Source organism: Xiphophorus hellerii, chromosome 16 (genome assembly GCF_003331165.1).
Source record: "Xiphophorus hellerii strain 12219 chromosome 16, Xiphophorus_hellerii-4.1, whole genome shotgun sequence".
NCBI lineage: Eukaryota > Metazoa > Chordata > Actinopteri > Cyprinodontiformes > Poeciliidae > Xiphophorus > Xiphophorus hellerii.
In genome coordinates, this window is record NC_045687.1 from 15,741,929 (window position 1) to 15,762,282 (window position 20,354).

The 20,354-nt window shown below is 36.2% G+C and overlaps 1 protein-coding gene, 1 long non-coding RNA gene and 2 gene segments (V, D, J or C); all 4 read right to left on the reverse strand.

Moving 5' to 3' along the window:
- LOC116734897 (uncharacterized) overlaps positions 1 to 20,354 on the reverse strand; it is a 161,545-nt gene that overhangs the window by 84,662 nt on the left and 56,529 nt on the right. The window lies entirely within an intron of this gene.
- LOC116734913 (Ig heavy chain V region 6.96-like) lies at positions 559 to 1,326 on the reverse strand. The segment is given in 2 exon segments: positions 559 to 1,189; positions 1,278 to 1,326. Coding segments are annotated over 2 exon segments (366 nt in total).
- On the reverse strand, positions 12,605 to 12,982 carry LOC116734930 (uncharacterized). The gene is made up of 2 exons (XR_004342289.1): positions 12,883 to 12,982; positions 12,605 to 12,795 (listed from the first exon to the last, which is right to left on the reverse strand). It is a non-coding gene; the product is annotated as an uncharacterized LOC116734930 (long non-coding RNA).
- On the reverse strand, positions 16,185 to 16,706 carry LOC116734909 (Ig heavy chain V region 3-like). The segment is given in 2 exon segments: positions 16,185 to 16,532; positions 16,633 to 16,706. Coding segments are annotated over 2 exon segments (375 nt in total).

Genomic DNA, 20,354 nt, shown 5'->3' on the forward strand with positions numbered 1-20,354 from the left:
CTGTTGCTGTTGTCTCTGGTGATCTCTATTCTACCTTGAAAACTGCTGGAATAATCAGTGTTACTTCCATCTGTATAGATATATCCCATCCATTCAAGTGCTTTTCCTGCAGGCTGTTTGACCCAGTTCATGCCATGGGAACCAAATGTGAACCCGGATCCTCTGCAGGACAAACTCAAAGTCTCTCCGGGCATTTTAACCACTGGACTGGAAGGAATGGACTCCATACTCTCACCTCTACAACCTAATTAAGAAAAAAGAGAATGTCAAAGCATTATGCATCTATAATGTTTTTTAAAGCATAAGCTATATAAAGATAAAATAAAGTAAAGAAGCAAAATGTCTTACATGACAGAGAGAGAAAAAGTAACACAAATCTGAATGTATTCATTATCCTGAAGGTTGAGGTTTCTGATGCTCCAAATGAAGTGAGAATAGTCAGGGAACAGACGTACTTTAACAGACTGCTGATTTGCATGAGAGGGAGGGTCAAACAGCCAAATTATTTCTGATGGTTTACATAAACCCTGTTGACTGGAAAATGAATGGAAATACCAGGAATATGAATGGATGATGTTAATCATTTTACTGCCACAGTAATGTAACAGTCAGGTTACGTTTGCTGACTGGAGAAAGGAGCTGAAAGTACAAAACAATTTTTATTTACATCCACACGTTGTTTAACATTTATTTATTTGTTTGTTGTTTTCCTGTCACTTTTTTGTCTTGCACATATTTCCTTGCATTTAAAGAAAAAACAAAAAAACCTTTGTCAAATAAATGTTCTTTCATTACAGCAAATTTAGACATCAGGTTTGAGGTTTGTCAACTTGTTGCTGCATGTTTTTGTACAGCTACCAAACCAACTTTGATCACTGTGCACCTCGAGCGCAGTAATAAACAGCTGAATCTTCAGTTTTCAGACTGTTCATCTGCAGAAACACCTGCTGTTTACCATTGTCTCTGGAGATGGTGAACCGGCCTCGTACCGACTGAGAGTAGCGTTTGTCACTTCCAGCCCAAAAACTGATAGTTGCAACCCATTCCAAACCTTTCCCAGGTGCTTGTCTGATCCAGTACATCCAATAATCTCCAAAAGTGAAACCAGAGGTTGTACAGGTCAGGGTGTGGGACTCTCCTGGCTTTTTAACCACTGGTTCAGATTCAGTCAGAGTCTGACCACCAACACCTGTTAACATAAACATAGAAAGCTTATTCAGCTTCTCTGACTGTAACAGAGACATTTTTTTTAGATCAAAAGCAGAGTAAACTTTTACCTGCCAGGTAAAAGGTTAAAAACAGAAGACCTGTCTTACAAATCATCATTTTAACCAGAGTGTGCTCTGTTCTTTGCTCTGCTCCCAGCAGCCAGATAAGAAGGTGAGCAGAGGAAAGAGATTTGCATTGACTCCACCTCAAGGGACAAATGAAACTCATCATAAATGAATTTGCACATATATTTACAAACATTATTAGACATTTTGAGACAAAACTGTATTACTGTTCTGTACCTAATGTGTCTGTATACTGAGTGATGAATATTTTGCAAACCGTGAAAGGAATAATAACGTAAAAACAAAATAATACATTTGATTGTGAAACATTAATCTCACTTTTAAAATTAAACCTATTTTTGGATGGAGACCATTATTCTTTGCACAATAACAACTTGTCCTGATTCTTCTCCTAATAATTTCTCTCTAATTTCTGTAAGGTTCAGCTCTTGAGACTGAGATGGGCATGAGAAAGGTTGCATTTGTCTTTGGGGAACCATTTCTGTTTGCATTTGCTAATATGTTTTGAGTCATTACCCTGCTAAAAAAACAATCACCAGTGTTCAGTTTCATGGCACTTTTCAAAGACGTCACAAAGCCGTGGACATTAATAAACCTCACAGGTTCCAAGAAAGAAAGCAGGGCCACACTATCGTAAATCTTATATTTTAATTTCCCATTACAGTTTGACATAATCCATTAGTATTTGTTTAATTTCCTGTACTGTAATAATGCAGTCTTTTTAAGCATGTCCCTCGCGGGGAGTGTCTGTGATACAGAAAGTTTCATTTTCTTAACAAAATCCATGTGCAATTATGAAAAGTGACTAATTTAAGGGAATGTGTGTAAATGTTTTTTATAAGAGAAAATATAACTTTAACTTGATGGGTTTCAATTATAAACAAATGTTGTATGTTGGAAAATTAATTATCAGACAAGCTAACAAAATCAGCTGGTGTTTCATGTAGCACACCTTTTGATTCACCAATGTACTGTTCTTACTCAACACTGCCACCATAAGATCAGCCTAAGAATATTTTCTGTTTAGTTTTTGTTTAGCCTCTCCACCTACTTTCAACACTGTGCGTGTTTGGCACAGTAATAAACAGCAGAGTCTTCTGGATTTAGGTTGGGAAATGTCAGATGTACCACACTGTTGCTGTTATCTCTGCTGATTTCTATTCTATTTTGAAAACTGCTAGAATACTCTGTTGTCCTTCCTTGACTGTATACACGTCCCATCCACTGCAGTCCTTTTCCTGCAGGTTGTCTGATCCAGTGCATGCTACAGCAATCAAATGAGAATCCAGATCCTCTGCAGGAGAGACTCAGAGTCTCTCCAGGCTTTTTCACCACATGACTGGAAGGAATGGACTCCATACTCTGACCTGTAAAACCTAAATAGAAAAAAAAAAAGATGGTTTTTCTGTGATTAATGACAATTATGAATTGTCAAAGAAATTGCACAACTTATAGAAGCAAGACTTCTTACATGGAAGAAAGACAACAAACAGCACAATACTGAGAGAATTCATCATCATAAATTTAGAGAATAATCTTCTGATGTTCCTCACAAAGTAGATGAGTAAGTGAGCAGGACATAAATAGCAGGACCAGACTGCAGATTTGCATCATATCCCTCAGAGGGTGTGTCTGTCTTCTCTGCACTATCAGGTTGTGAACATACTCAAGTAAAGAGGGATTGCAGAGAACTGGGATAACTTCTTCACTAATTCTGTGCTTTCTTTTTTATTGGATCTGATTGCATCAAACTACTTTGTATTTGTATTTTCATCAACTTGAATAAAATGTAATTAGACATTTATATTTTCTTCAAAGTACTCAGTCATTTTTGTTTAGCGACACCTTATCGATAAAATAAGTTGAAACAAATTCTCAGCCATCAAGCAAACAATTAAATGAATCGGCCTTTTTTGGTAGCATCCATAGTGGCATTTTTATTGTTCCTTTTAATGCTTTATATCAGTGATTTTGCTTTCAGTTCATAATATAGATTCCAGTGATTTCCAGTTTTAAAACAAGCACTTGATACATTTTTCCACCTTTACCTTGCACATTTAGAAGACAACATTTGATTGTCAGTGTCATGAGGTGGTGTGGTGGACCCAAAAGCAGCAGGTAAAGACATAGTGCGGTTTAAAAAATTTAATGAACAAACTCAGAGAAAAAAAATGAACATACAAGGGAAACACAAGAACAAACCAAAGCAAATCCAAAACTGAAACACAAAGAGATTCTAAGGAACAAGGGGGAAATTACGAGCACAGAGACAAGCAGGGTAAAAAGACGGACTGGCGAGTTGTGACTGAAAAAGAGGAACTTAAGAACTGGGAGGTAGTAATTGGAACAATGGTCTATTTGTTGAAGTGGTTTGCACTTCAGGGCCACCGTAGAAAAGTGATTGCAGGTGTGAGTGGTTGGCACAGGAGCTGACTGACGACCGGGGAGAAGGTGGCACAGGGAAACGAAGGAGATCTGCTGGGGACACAAAAGGAAGGAAACGGGAAGCTGAAAAATACTTGTAATACAAAAGACACAAAGAGTAAAGAAAACCTGATAAACTAGGAGAGAAAGATATGAGGGAACCCATAACCAAACCTACATTAAAACAAGACCAATCTAACAATAAGAACTAAGGAACACAGAGCTAGAGAAACTAGAAGATCTAAACAAAGAAATAACCTAACTAGAATTGATAAAGAAAGACTAACTGAACCTAAAGTGACAAAATAAGAACTAATATTGCTTCGGGGGATGCTAGAAGGACTTAAGAAATAACCTAACTAGAATTATTAAAGGAAGATATACAAAGACATGAAAAAATAACTGAACCTAGGGTCATGAAATTAAGAAATGAACATTACTAGAAACACTGCAGGGAGGCTGAAATAAGAAATAATTAGAATGATAAAACAGAAACAAACTATAGTCATTAAAGAAGGCTTGACATGGACTCAGACAAACAAGGACAGGACCTAAGGTAACTAAAAAATAAACCTAACTAGAAACACTATAAAGGACTGAAAATAAGGAAAGCAATAAGACAATTCTAATTACACTAAATATAGCAAATAATAATATCAAAAGGACAATGAAGGGCTAAACTAAAGTGAACTAAAACATAAAGCTAAATAAAATGAAAAGCAAAACCAAACCAAAAACCCAGAGTCCTGACAGTAAGTATGGTGAGAATGCCTCTTCTTCTGGCTTCATAATATGCTCAGACTCGGTGGGGTTTTTGTACAGCTGCACTAATGATTTGTATCAGTGTGACTGTCTGGCACAATAGTACACAGCAGTATCATCAGGCTGCATATTCAGCCCGTTCAGAGTCACTGTGTTGCTGGATGACTCTAAACTGAAACTGAACTTGTTCTTTAGAGAACTTTTCTGGTATGCTTCATATCCAACACGAGCCCCTCCAATCCACTCCAGCTCTTTTCCTGGTGGTTGCCTGATCCAATGAGTGTGATGGTCACCCACAGAATAAGAGACCTGACAGCCGATGGCTAGCTGCTGGCCGTGCTGCAAAACTAAAGATGATGGCTGTGTCAGCTGTTCACACCTCACACCTGTTGAGAAAAAAAAAAAAACACATTTCTGAAAAATCAGTTGTGCAAAATACCATCAAGTGGATTAAGAAACCTAGACACTCACATTCTGCTGCCAGAAGCAGCTGCAGCAGAATTAGTCGGAACATGATCTGTGGTAAAGGATACGGTCAGGGGAAGTCTTTTATAGCTGAGTGAGGGAGAAACTTGTTGAATTTGCATTTCCACTCCTTGCCAAGTCCTTTGTATGTGGAGATTTTATCTTCTCACTGTCTATATGCAGACTTCGTCTCACATCCTACAAACTGAATGCTACGATAATTGAAAAGTCTAAATTACTCTGAATGTTGGCCGTGTGTTTGATGCAGTGCAGTCTGTCGCCAATTGACTGATGGACATTGGCAGTAGTACCACTCCCCATATGACTTTTTTGACAGTATGACTATGGTGAAAGTTGCTAAACCTTTAAATGAGAAAGGTTGTAACAGTAACATTTCCCAGGACGTTTCAGTGTTTTATAAGAAGTGAAATGAGAAGACTGGGAGATAAAACAGGCCTGTTATGCTTTATTTAAGCATGTGTAATCTGTCAGAGTAACATATTTTTGTATCACATTAAGACCAGAATGATTCTCGTTTTAAAAAGTTTTGTATTTTGATCTAATGATGGAGGTCCTATTTAAAAAAAATAACATTGCTGCCTTAAGCTTTTTCAAAGCTCTGGCAGTTTAAAAGCTTCCGTACTGTTTCAATTAAAGAAAAGAAAAACAAAACTTTCAGAATATATTTCTTTATCTAAAAAAATATTACATTTAAATTTTTAAAATTTAGGTACTCATTGTATACTTCAGATGCTATAGTTGTCGCTCATCTTATGAATTTGTATGATTAAAAACACCTGTTCATAAAAAACTGAAAACAGGATTTCCCAAGGCAAAGAGCTGTTGCTGTATTTGTATTGCTTACGTTTCCACCCTCATGAGTTTTTGTACAGCCACTCCACTTCATGAACCACTGTGTTGACTCTGGCACAGTAATAAACTGCAGAATCCTCTGGTTTTAGGTTGGACAGGCGCAAGTACACCAAGCTGTTGCTGTCTTCTCTGCTTATTTCAACACGTCCTCTAACACTGCTGGCATAGCTGTTGCTACTCGGATCAGAGAACCCAGTGCCTAGCAGTTCTAATGGTTTTCCTGAAGTTTCTCTGACCCAAATCATAACACAGCAGCTGAACGTGAACCCAGATCCTCTGCAGGACAGACTGAGACTTTCTCCTGGTCTCTTCACCACTGGACTGGAAGGTATGGACTCCATATTCTGACCAGCGCAATCTGTTCCAATGAAAGAGGAGAAAAAGAAGATCTAAAAATATTCAAAAAGGGGAATATTTATGAGAAAAACCTGAAGTGTGTATGATAATATACATTGCAGTGTGACAGAAAGCAGCAGAAGAGTGAATCTCCTCATCTTGATGAAGTGAAAGTAGATTTGTGAGACTCCTCAGCAGGACAGAAATACACCACACAGACTAGAGATTTGCATCAGGAAACCATGAGGTTTGAATAACTCCAGTGTTGATTGGAGATTGTAAATATGTAAATATCACACTGTACTATTTTTAAAACTGACACAGAGAGAAATGTCTTTGTTATTGCTCTGAGGAGGAATGATGTGTTTTACAAAGTCAATTTGTGGTTTAACTGTTTCTCATGTAATCTTTTAGCTCCTCCCTTCAGGAGTCACCACAGCGGACAATCTTCTCCCAAGCTGCTTGACTAGTGAATTATTTAAAAGTGATGTGCATTGTTGTCTATGAGCTTTGTTGATGTTAGTGTTAATGAACTTCACATGTTTATATTTTATCTATTGTGAGATCAGCAGTTCTCTCAGCATAACAAAAGCTCTGGATTCAGAATTAACCAGAACATTTGCTGCTTTAAATATTTGCATTTATTTAATCTTTTATCCTTTGTTCTAAACTGGATTTATAATTATTGTTAGAAAAATTATCCTCCTGTTCATTTACTCATGAGTTTATTTTACAAGTTATGTTTTCATATTATTCTTTTTATATTATTACTTTCATATTATTCTTCTTTTTATATTTACTTAACTTCTCTTTCTTTTGTAGTATATTATTAACTTTGTTTAGGATGTTTGCTTGGAAGCTAAAAACGTTAAACATTCATGTGTTATTAGTTCCATCTGTAACTGATTAGTTGTGGTCAGCCACATGCCCTTATAAGGGCATGTCCATAGGAGGTTCCAGAATGTAAAGACGGTTGGTCAATTCTCTGTGTGACTGTGTGAAGAAGCCCAACCTCCTTTTTCTATACAATAAAGAGAAATGCAAAGAAAGATCTGGCAGAATTGAGTCCAGACAGTGTTTGACAGCGATTCGTCGCGTCTGTTCTCAATTCTCCTATTCTGCAGAAAAGAAATTAAAAGAAACCTAATCTCTGTCTCTGGCTGATTCTTTGCAGGTTATGACAAAATAAACCTATCAATTATACCCAAATTATTGCTCTGAAAATGCATGTTAAATCTTACAACCTAAACAAGTCCTATAAAAAATGGAACTCTTCTAAAAATGAAATTGATTTATTCTGTTTGTACTTTTGCCCTCAAACAGGTTAAATTATTGGCTTGTATCTCAAAAATACCACATTCATTTACCAAAATTGGATTTTCAGTTGAATGAAACCTCCCACTGTGCAACTTGGACAGCTTCACTCTGCATCAGCACAAGAGAGTAAAATATGTACTTTTTAATTAAAAAAAAATATATATTGCAGGATTTATACTGTATAAAAGTTTTATGTAATCATTTTTTGATGAAAAAAAAGACTATGCTGGAATGCCTTTATAATTTATTAACAAATAATTATTAACTTACAAAATTTAACTTACAAAATTTATATTTGTTTTTATCTTCTTTTTTTTCTTTTTTCTTTTTTTTTTCCAATTTCTATATAGCTCAAGTTCTCAAAAATGTATATAGAAAACACTGTTAGCAGTGATGGGGAATAGAGGAAGTGGTTTTTGTATGAGTCTCTTGTTTACGTCTCTCAGAGTGTCACTTCGGGCACAGTAGTAAACTGCTGTGTCCTCAGTCCTCAGATTGTTCATCTGCAGATAGACTTTACTGCTGGAGTTGTCTCTTGTGATGATGAATCAGCCTTGGACAGACTGGGAGTAATAGCGAGAGGAACTGCTTATGTGCACAAAAGCGATCCATTCCAGTCCTTTTCCAGCAGCCTGTCTGACCCAGTTCATGGGATAGTCTCTGAATGTGAATCCAGAGCCTGTACAGGTCAGTCTGTGGGATTCTCCAGGTCTTTTAGTCACTGGTTCAGACTCTATCAGAGTCTGACCTGCAACACCTACAAAAACAGAAGTGTGAGTAACTAATGAGACACATAAAAGAAAATTAAAGAAAAGATAGATTCATCTTTTCACCTGCAAAGAAGACAGTGAACACCAGGAGCCCTGACCTACGGTCCATCATGTTTAACTGTGTTTTCCTGTCTCTCTCTGGATATAAATAGAGCAGGAAGACAATTCTTTGCATTAACTCCTCCTCCGAGGGAAAACCACAAGATTAGACCTGTTAAAATTATTAATAATTACTTAAGATCAAATCAAGAACAGATATTTTACATTTGAATTATTCAGTTCATTTTGTTTAGTGAAAATAGTAAAAAGTGCAAATTATTTTCCTTCTTCGTTTTGTAAAAAAACCCTTCAAATGAAATGAAATGACAAGAGAATTAAATTGCGCTTTTCAGGACCCTCGGAAACGGTTTACATAAAATCAGTCATTTCCAGTCATACATACATTTAGTTGAAATGTTAATGATTTCTGGGAAATTTGACCCAAAAAATATTTACTTGTATTTGCATGAAATGCACACATTTGGAATAAGGTTAATATTTAATGTACTTTTGCATAGAATGTTATTCTTTACCAGGTAATAAAATCCTTTTAGTAATTATTACATTTAAACAAAACTCAGATTCATATCCTTTTGTCTCTATTCCCATATTGCAAGACAGATAAATCAGAGTATGATAATAAAATATCATTCTAGAAGTGCTAACAATTCATGTGTATGAACCGCAATATGTTCATATAGACATATTTCAATCTGGAGAGACTCAGACAGAGAAAGGGAGACGATTAGAAAAGTTTATTAACAAGCATGAATTAAATCTTTGGCGCTCGGGCCCTGGCTGAGGACCTTGATTATCGCAAAATTTGCGATAGGCTCGGATGAGCATTCTAGATGCTGATAGGAATGTCATCCCCCAGGACCCGGCACTGGTGGTGGTGGAGGTTGGTGACGAATGCGGCCGAAGGGCAGGGTGAGTGGAGGTGAAGGGGCGGTGGTGGGTTGAGCTCTGCTGGAAAGCGGAAGACGCCATGGACGGTGGTCCTTATCAGCTGGAACTTGGACGGTGATTGGACGTGACGTGTCTTGGACCAGCGTTGATTGGTCGACGGTGATGAACGGGATGCACTGGTTGGATAATGCAGGTGGGGCTAGAAAGAGTCTTCCAGTTTCAATTTGTGCCTAAGCTTCATTTAACAGTAAATCACTCATTTCTGTTTGAAAACTTACTGGATAAAAAATATAAACAGCTCAGAGGATATTTTGTAAAACTAAAAGCTTTGTTGTTACAGGAAATGCATCTAAGATGTTCAGTGGCCTGATGGTGCCATCTATGGTGGCTTCATGTTAAAGCTGTTCATGTAGTCGGCCTATGAAGTTTTCGCACAGATTTTCTACTTTCTGTGTCACAGTGACTCTCATGCACAGTAATTAACAGCAGAATCCTGACTTGTCAAGCTGTTCAGCTGCAGATATGCCTGATTCCTGTTTGTCTCTGGAGATGGTGAACCGGTTTTTCAATGACGGAGAGAAGAAGGAGAAGAATCCAAACTATGTGAGGAGTGCTACTAAACCCAGAATATGAGCAGGTCAGCCTGTAAGATTCTCCAGGCCTTTTAACCACTGGTTCAGACTCAGTCAGTGTTTGACCATCAGTACCTGCAGAAATAGTTTGATAATACAACCATATAAAATTCCTCTCTGTTTTAACTATAACTTTATTTTTACCAGTTATGATGAAAAAATGATAGGAACAACCAAATAAAAGTGTTTTACCATTTTAAAAGTTACTTCTCTAGTTCTGTTTGAAACATGTTTCTGAATGAGTTTCTGATTTTGGTTTGCAACACTGTTAAAGGAGCAGATGATATCTGATATCATCTGCTCTGCATAGTTTTGCATCCTCTTTCTTATTTTCTAAAACACAAAACCTGCTCAATCATACTTTTCAATGTTTTTCAAACCTTTTTTAGGTAACTTTTGAAAAATTAAATAATGTTAAGGTGCATGCCAAAATTTTAATGTCTACTTAAAGTTGAGAAATGTGTCTCAAACTATTTTTTAGAACTTTCTCAAATGTTTTTATGAGATTTGAGAAACCACAAGACCCAAACAGCAGCTGTGCTCTGTGTGGTCTCCATGTAGAGGATATGTTGTTTTCTTTGTGTTTTTTCCCCCATTACTTACATTGTGTGATATTGTATGTTTCTGTGAAGCTTATTGACTTTAAATAATGGCCATGTTCGTATTCCCTTGTTACACACAACCTCCTTTTCCACATCCCACATGTCTCACTGGGATACTTTAGGTCATTGTTTGATTCAAAGACTCATTACTCATGAATTGCTACCTCTTTTTTGTGATTAGTTTTATACCTTTATGTCTGCATGATATACAATGAAAGTAGAAGTCTAACCTCCATTTGAATATCAGCCATGAAAAGTAAAGAGTAAGGCTTCCCATACCATTTCAAATTGACTATTCATGTTTGTTTGACTTTTTGACCTTTTGGAAGGTATTTCATTTCCTCCATCGGAAAAAGCAAGGTATATCTCCACACTGATTGTAAGATTTGGGGAAATTAAAATATAAATTATATTAGAATTTGAGATCAATGTGTTCCTTCCACCTCAAAAGATTCAAATTGACCAAAAATAACATCTTAAATGAGTTTCTTCACACAGGGCAGAAATGCAATTTTAACTAAAATTTTTAACCTTTGGGAAATTTTTCCTCACAATGCAAAAATAAATCAATAAGAAGGCTCACAATATGTTGCTTACTGAAGGAACTGCTTACTCCAGGTTATCTGCTCTCAGTCTACACTGCCACCTTATGGTCAATATCAAAATATTTATATGGGGTTTTTGTTCAGTCTTCCATACTAACTTGAATACTGTGGTTCCTTGGCACAGAAATACACAGCAGAGTCCTCTGGCCGTAAGTTAGACAGTGTTAAATACACCATGTTCTTGCTGTTGTCTCGGGTGATTCCAATTCTGCCCTGAAGACTGCTAGAATGCTGTGTTCCTCTCCCATCAGAGTATATTAATCCCATCCACTCCAGTGGTTTCCCTGCAGGTTGTCTGATCCAGTGCATCCAACAGCAGCTAAAAGTGAAGCCAGATCCTCTGCAGGAGAGACTCAAAGACTCTCCAGGGGTTTTCACCACTGCACTAGAAGGAATGGACTCCATACTTTGACATTTACAACCTAAAATAAAGGACAGAGAGCATTCTTATTATTATTATTATTATTATTATTATTATTATTATTATTATTATTATTATTATCAGAAAAAAACAAGTACAACTTTAAGAAGCAAGTTAACTTACAGGGCAGAGAGAGAGAAAGGATAAAAAAAGTCAGTGCCTTCATCATCCTGAAATCTCTGATCAGACTTCTGATGCTCCACACAAAATAAGAGATAAATCAACAGGGCAGAAATACTCTGAACACTCTGCATATTTGCATCAAGTCACTGAAGGGGAGGGTCAAAAACCTCCACCCTCGGGTCATTGATTTCATCTTCAAAACAACATCCAAATGACATCCTCTTACATAAATATGTAACTTCCTGAACAAACAAAATACTTTTTTTTCCCCAGAATACAACCCATCTTTGGGTCTTTGCAGTTTGAAGCAAGTTCACGACATTGAATGAGCATAGATATGTTTAGTTTTTGACTTAAATTGCATAATTTCAAATCATATGTCTGTTGATTTCATTGAGATTAATAGATACTGTATGATAATTATCAAACAAATCTGATCATTACAATATTATCATTTATTATTAATTTATTTACTCAATTTCATCTTATTCTTCTATCTGAATCACATAAAAGAAGGGAAAACTTACTCAGTCATAGGTTTTTGCTCTTTTATGGTTGATGATTACTGTAAATTACACTAAAACAATTTTATTCACATAGATGCTGTAAAGGAAGACAAGTTGTAAACATTGAGACATTTTTACAAAGGTATGCTGTTAAGTACAGAACAACAGTAGACGTTGGCAGGGTGATCTCAACACTTTTAAATTAAATAAGGAAATTAATACAAACAACAAATCTTACAAGGTTTTCAAAGCCAGCTCGTTTTATGTGCTCAGCAGAGGAAGATTGCTTAATGAAGTCCAATGATTATATTTCTCTTGGAGGTTTGAGAAAATGTTGTTCTTATGTCATCTGTTGGGTTTTTTTATGCACAGTGGAGTTTTCATACAGTGTTTCTGCTTTCTCTCTCACCGTGAGTGGCGGACACAATAATAAACAGCAGAATCTCCAGCTGTCAGGCTGTTCATCTGCAGATACACCTGGTTTCTGCCGTTCTCTCTGGAGATGGTGAACCGGCCTTTAATTGTCTGAGAGTAGTAGATGCTGCCACTGTTACCACTGATTGTAGCGAGAAATTCTAGTCCTTTTCCAGCTGCTTGTCTGATCCAAGCATTCCAGTGATGCTGATCAAACCCAGAATATGAGCAGGTCAGTCTCTGGGATTCTCCAGGCCTTTTCACCACTGGTTCAGACTCAGTCAGAGTTTGGCCATGAGTTCCTGTAGGCAGGTTAATTGTTATCGATTGACGTCTAATGGTTCAGTTCTACATAGTCAACAAGCTGGTTAAAAACCTTATTGTCTTACCTGTCCAGTTAACAAACAGGATGAGAAAAGCAAACACAGCCTCTGGTCTTATCATTGTAGGAGTCATTTCTCCCTGCTCACTCTGCAGTGAGTTTGTCAGTGATTTACTGCAGGTCTTAAACTCAGAAACAGATAAGTGCAGTTACTTTGAATTAACTCCTCCCCTTTGAAGAAGAAAGGAAGGGTTTGTGCAGAAATTCAGCAGTAAAGAAATAAATTTGAATATTAACGGAAAAAATAATTCGCAAAATAATTAACTCAATTCACTTGTGAAACACATTGTATACGATATCAACAGGAGCTGATGTTTCCAAGACTCTGATTCTACTCTAATTATGATTTTCTCACTACAGCACATTAAAACACAACTTCATATTAAAGTATTAAATCAGATCAATGCAAAACAATAAAACATAATTGTGTGATTAATAAAAGAGTATGTTTAATACCTGTTCAAAGACTGATATTTTCAAAAAGTTATTTTTTTAATCATCTACATGAGCCTCGTGAAGACATTTAGTAAATTCAATACATATATTGATCATGGCTTTGCATACTTTATTTAAATTTATATTTTTAAACATGTCATAAGCTACATTTTCAGAGAACATAAAAAATCTTTTAAATATTTTCATATAACTCCTCATGAAAAATATAAAGCTCAGATCTTAAGCAGAAATGTTCTTACCAAGACAAAGAAGAGGTACAACAAGAAATGGTCTGGAACACACTGATGAAAACTAGACAGGGATGATACAAAATGTTGAAGATTTGTCTACTTTTCTTTTTTTTGCAGTTATTGAATTAATATTTCATGGGTTGTTTTTGCATACATGAATATGTTTATGAAAAATGTAGACAAATATAAAATCTGTATTCCATACCAGGTAGGTTAACATCTCCTTCTGTCTTAACAGAGACAAACAGGAAAACTCAAACCACACAATCAACTTGTCTGTTTAGTATGCCCATATCATTGTTGTTTTCTGTCACAATCTGTTCTGTGAGGAGTTTTTGTACAGCCTCTGTGCTCATATGAAGTACTGTGTGTTTCGTGTACAGTAATACACAGCAGAGTCCTCTGGTTTCAGGTTGGACAGTTTAAGATACACCATGCTATTGCTGTTGTCTCTGGTGATCTCTATGCGTCCTTCAACAATGGTGTCGTAAACTGTTTTACTTGCGTCATACCAAATTGCACCTATGTGCTCCAATGGTTTTCCTGGAGGTTCTCTCACCCAGTGCATTCCTGAGCTACCAAAGGTAAATCCAGATCCTCTACAGGACAGACTAAGAACTTCCTGAGGGTTTTTTACCATTGGGGTGGAAGGGATGGACTCCAGACCCTGGCTGTTTAAACCTGTCACAAAAAGCAGAAATTAAGTTGGACACAAACAATGGGAGGCATAATATATGTATGACAGTATAAAAAATCTCACAGGGCAGACAGAGCACTGTCAGCAGAACAGACAGTCCGATCAACATCTTGAAACTGAAGCTATGGGTGAGGAACCTTCATTTAATGAAGCCAGTCTGACTGGAGGAGGTCTGAAGTATGACGTCAGCATTTGAATTAGGTTTAAAAGGCAAATGCAGCTGATCCAAAAGTCCATACTATTAATCTTTTAGATTTACATATATATTAATTTTGTTGCCATCTCTTTCTCTGTGTAATGTGAGCGTGTATTTCTTGAAACCTTCTCAGTGTTTCTCTACAGACTAACATCTAGAAATTAATTTTTGAACTTGGTTTAATATGGTTAGTTTTTGTACAGGGTTTCTGTTTTTTGTGGCACTGTGTGTCTCGAACACAATAATAAACAGCAGAATCCTCAATCTTCAAGCTGTTCAGCTGCAGATACACCTGCTGTTTGTTGTTGTCTTTGGAGATGCTAAACCTATTTTTCACTGACTCAGAAAAACCGCTGCTACGACCATCATCACTGATCCAGCCGAGCCACTCTGGTCTTTTTCCAGCTGCCTGTGTAATCCAGTTAATGTAAGGAGCGCTACTGAACCCAGAATATGTGCAGGTCAGTGTGTGGGATTCTCCTGGCCTTTTATTCACTGATTCAGACTGGGTAAGAGTTTGACCATCTGTATCTGCAAATATGGAAACAATTTGTTAATGCAATCACAAAATAAACATTATCTTACTTTCTTTCTGCTAAACCCCCATGATCTTACCAGTTACAATACAAAGCACAATGAGAAAAACAACCAAAAAAATTGTTCTGATCATTGTAAAAGTCCCTGGTGTGAGTTCTGTTCAGAGCTCAGATGTTAGAATGAGTCCCTGAACTTTGTTTTGGAACATAAATGGTGAAACGGACTGACAGTTTTGCATTGACTCCTCCTTTGTTAGAGGAGTCAATGCAGAATTTTTTTTTTTCATTTTATGGCTTTTCAGCCATGATCTTGTATCTGGTGGATAGGTTGCATTATAAAATATGAAACTGTGTTTGTGTGACCTTGAAACTTTGGATTATTTGTATGGGTGCACAAGTTTTACACGTGTGTGTCTGAGAGAGAGCTTGTATTTCCCTACAGTGTATTGCAGTGTTTCCCTACAGATTATTGAAATTGTCATAAATGTGTGCTTGCATTTAAGGAATGTTTATCAGTAATCACTATCATCAGACTATACTGGTGCCTTGTGGTCAACATTGAAACACTTTCTTTAGAGCTGTAGTTCAGCTTCTCCACCTACTTTACGTAATGTGCTTCCTTTGCACAATGATGCACAACACTGTTTTTTTACTTCAACTGGACAAAGTTGGATACACCGTGCTATTGCTGTGGTATTTTACTCTAAAGATTAGACTAGTCTGTTCTATTTACATTGTTATAAACAAATCCCATCCATTTCAGAGTGTTTTCCTCACGTTTTCTGATTCAATTGATTCAAAAGGAATTAGAGAGACCAGATCCACAGCATATGGCCTTATCTGAGTGTTTAAATAAAACTAGCCCTAAGAAGCAAGAGAGTTTATATAGTAGAGAGCGAGAGAGAGCACAAGTAGAATGCGATTTTTTTTTCTCATCTTAAAACTCAAGATATGATTTCTTCTGCTAAAAAAAACAAACAAATTTATAAGATCATATGTCTGAAAACCACAGATATGTGTTCAAAGGAAAATGAACAGAAAACCTCAGTCTTGTTGATGTAGCTAGCCGTTGATTTTATATACAGAGTTAAGTTACTTGACATGACCACATTAAAATAAGAACTTAAATGTAAAGAATATATATGTGTATTTTAATGCTACTGTTGCATCGTCACCTTCTTTTCAGTGGGGAGTTTTTGTACAGCCTCTGTGCTCACATTAGCCACTGTGAGGCTCCAGCACAGTAATACACAGCAGAGTCCTCTGGTTTCAGGTTGGACAGTTTCAGATATGTCATGCTAATACTGTTGTCTCTGGTGATTTCAATGCGTCCTTCAACACTGCTGGCATACTCTGTTTTACTTGAATCATACCAAATTGCGCCCATCCATTCTAGTGTTTTTCCCTCAGGTTTTCTGATCCAGTTCATTCCATATCGAGAGAAATCAAATCCAGATCCTCTGCAGGACAGAGTCAGAACATCCTGAGGCCTTTTCACCACTGAGGTGGAAGGAATGGACTCCAGAGACTGGCTGTTTAAACCTGAGAGAGATTCAGAAAGTCAAAGAAACAGAATAAACAGAATAAAATCCGAATTAAATAATTAAAGGTTGATTAGAATATTGCATTTAAAACAACTCACAAGGCAGACAGATCACTGTAAGCAGAACAAACAGTTTGATCATCATCTTGAAGCTGGAAGGAGTGACTGAAGGGTTTCCCTTTAAATAAGACAGTCTGACAGGAGGAGGTCTGAAGTCTGACATCCACATTTGTATCATATTATAAAGGCAAATGTGCCAAATTTATCAGAAGAAAATCACCATTATGTTTCTTCAAGTTAAACAATTTTTTTCTATATATCAATGTTCATTTAAGCACATGGATTCGCTGCAGTTGTTTTGTAGTAGAACTATTGAAATGATTCAATATTGAACTTTCAACAAACTCAATGTAACATTCATTTAAATAGAAAATAAAGCAACATTGTCTAATTTACTTTCAGTGAATATTTCATTTTATGCTCCTGAATTTATGCTCAGTCCTTTCAATGATACTATCCTGACCTGTATTGTATTTTTGCCAAAATTGAATACAATTTAAACATACTAATGAAGTTGTGAATTTAAAACAAAACATGCCAAATGGTAGTAAAATATTTATATTTTAGCTGTGATTTCCTAAAGTTAAATTCCAATTTTTCTTAAAGCTCTAGTCCAGTCCTCTCCAGTCCTTTTTCCTGCAGGCTGATGAAAGCTCCTTGAAGACCGATGGTCAGATGCTCACCTTACTGCACATCAATAAGTCTTCTCAGTGTTCATAATTTAAACGTGAGGAGGGGGAGATCAATCAGGAGATTCTATTAATCTACAGATAATTTCATTAAAAGATGACATCTCTTAAAAAAAAAGTCAGGAAATTAGTTTTCCATTTTCTATCATCAATGGGATATTTAATGTTCATGCTTCAAACATTATAGGAGTTTTTGTGTTATTTGTGTTTGTAATTTTGCTTGTTTACAACAGGTCTCTCTTGTAAATGAGATATTAGATCTCAACAAGACGACTTGTATAAGTAAAGGGCAAATAAAATAAAATAAAATTTAAGCATATTTATTCTTGTCTTTGATACTGTCAGTCTAATGCTTTTTAACTTAAACTTTTAATAACACTATAGTAGTAAATTATTTGTGAAATAACTGAAAATAGAGAAGTTTGACTTTAGTTAAAGCATAATGGAAAATATTCTCAAAGGCAAACAAAATAAAAGTATTTCTCAAATGTTGACTGCAATAAATTTGCTATTGATGATGAAATTAATTATACAGATGATAAAACATGAAAAGAAAAGACAAACCATTCTGTAAAATTCTAATTAATAATAAATTAAATTATTTTAACTTGCTTTGCAATTGTAGATATCTTAACATGTCTACAATGTTAATTCAGATATGAAAACATGAGACTGTTCCCGGTGTTGATGTCTAAAAGAGGAAGTAGTTTTTGTATCACTGTTCTATCCGTGTATATGATTGTGTGTCTCTTGCACAGTAATACACTGCTGTGTCCTCAGTCCTCAGATTGTTCATCTGCAGGTAGACTTTACTGCTGGAGTCGTCTCTTGAGATGGTAAATCTACCTTGGACAGACTGGGAGTAATAGAAATGGGAACTGCCTGTGTGCACAAAAGCGATCCATTCCAGTCCTTTTCCAGCAGCCTGTCTGACCCAGTCCATGGGATATCTGCTGAATGTGAATCCAGAGCCTGTACAGGTCAGTCTGTGGGATTCTCCTGGTCTTTTAACCACTGGTTCAGACTCTGTCAGAGTCTGTCCAGTAACACCTGTCAAAATTAAAGAAAAAAAAAATTAAGTGATTTAATCTGGTGGCACAAATAAAAAGATAATATATTTAGGATGTACATAAATTCACCTGTCATGAAGACAGTTAAGAGCAGCGGTCCTGTCCAACAGCCCATCATGTTAAACTATGTGTGCATGTCTTCAGGCATTTCCTGGTGATAAATACAGGTGTCCGGTGTGTTTTGCATTAACTCCTCCTCAGAAACTTTTCAGTTACATTTTTCTGAACAGTATGTCACTTATAACTGTCTTTATTGTGCCACAATGTCTTTTTAGTTTGAATTATAGATATTAACTTTTCAGTGAACAAAGGCATTTTGAATTCAGTATGTTCAAATGCAACTGATATAACTTTTGATTGTTATATTTCTGCACTAAATATACCAAAACACATATTTCCAGGCAATAACTGCAAAGAAAACAGATACTCCCCACCTATTTCTGGATGATAGCAGAACAATGTATTCAAAATATACTGATGTTACATCAAGTCTAAATAATGGCATATACAGAGGATATTCATAACATGTAACTCCTGTTACAGGTAAATTTTGTTTGGAAATCCAAAAAAAGACCTTGGGAGGATAACAGTGAAGAGACACATAAGAGCATTAATTACATTAACAAAAACTTGCGGGAGGACCAAGTGGACCAAGTGGACCAAGTAGACCTCACTGGTAATGAGAATTAAATTACTCAAAAGAAATGAAGATTTTTTTCTATACCTATTTCCTCTAATCTAATGATCTATCTGTCTGTAAAAGCGTTTTGCTCTTATCTATTTCAGATGATCTGCAATCAGTCCATATTGTAAAATTATTGTTATAATTGAGTTTTTTTATTGCTATAGTCTGATACCCTCCTCTTCTTTATGTTGTCGTTGTTTCAGAATTTTAAGCAATAGCACCTTGAACAAATTATGCATGACAGTACATAAAATAGTTGCAGCCACATATTGAGGATAACTGACTTAATTCCAGCCTTCTTCTGAATCAGTGGTGGTGTTACGGCGCCCTCTCTGGTCAATCAGAGGGATTAATGTCCTGGGCTTCTCTGAATTATGCCCTTTTGTTTAGCTGTAAACTAAGGCCCCAGCAACTATATAATGTGTTTCTGAGATATTACCCTTTTACAATTACCTTTGACACTTTAATTCATTAAATCTGACAGCATTAAACCTAAAACTAACCTATTTATTACACTTTTCTTCATGAAAATCCAGTTTACGACTAGAAGCAGTTATGTTTGTGTGGAACACACACACATCCAGACACACCCCATGGGTTACTCTTTCACATACACCTGATCTACCAGGGAGTATGAGAGTCATATTGTTCAGAGCAGAGTCCTAATAATCACGTGATAGGTTTTCAATTTGTCCATTTGTAATCTTATGGGTAAACCTGGTGCTGCAATTGTGTTGACACATCTTTGTTTTGCATTAAATTGAGTCTAACTTTTAATGCGTTGTCTTTTTCCTCCAAGAAACTGCGCCCTTGTTTAAGCATATTTGACCTGACTGCATTCTTCTAATAAATTCCCCAGAGAACATTGTGCTGACTCACATCGTCCTTAATTAAGACAAATGTGCAAAGCTTTGTCATGACGTTACTTAATGGTGACTCAGGTGGAATTCCCTTTTTTTAATCTGCCCCTCATTAAGTGTGCTCCAGTAAACTGTTTCTACATTTTTGCATTAAAAGTACCCTCATGTAATACAAAAAACAAAAACTGCCCAACACTCTAGGATCATAGTATTTGTATTCTCAATATAAATTTCAACCAAATCTCTTTTCAGTTCTGTGATGTTTTTTTTAGTATCAATAAAAAGTACAGCCTAATTCATTTCATAAATTGAAAAAGACTTTGTGATTACTGCTGACTTAAAAAGAGAGTCGTTCTTTTCTATGGTTGTAAAAAGCTTTTGCGAAAGGCAGAACCAGAGCCAGAAATGAGGTTAACCAAATCGTACCCCGTTGATGGGAAACTGAGCTGCTGTTTGG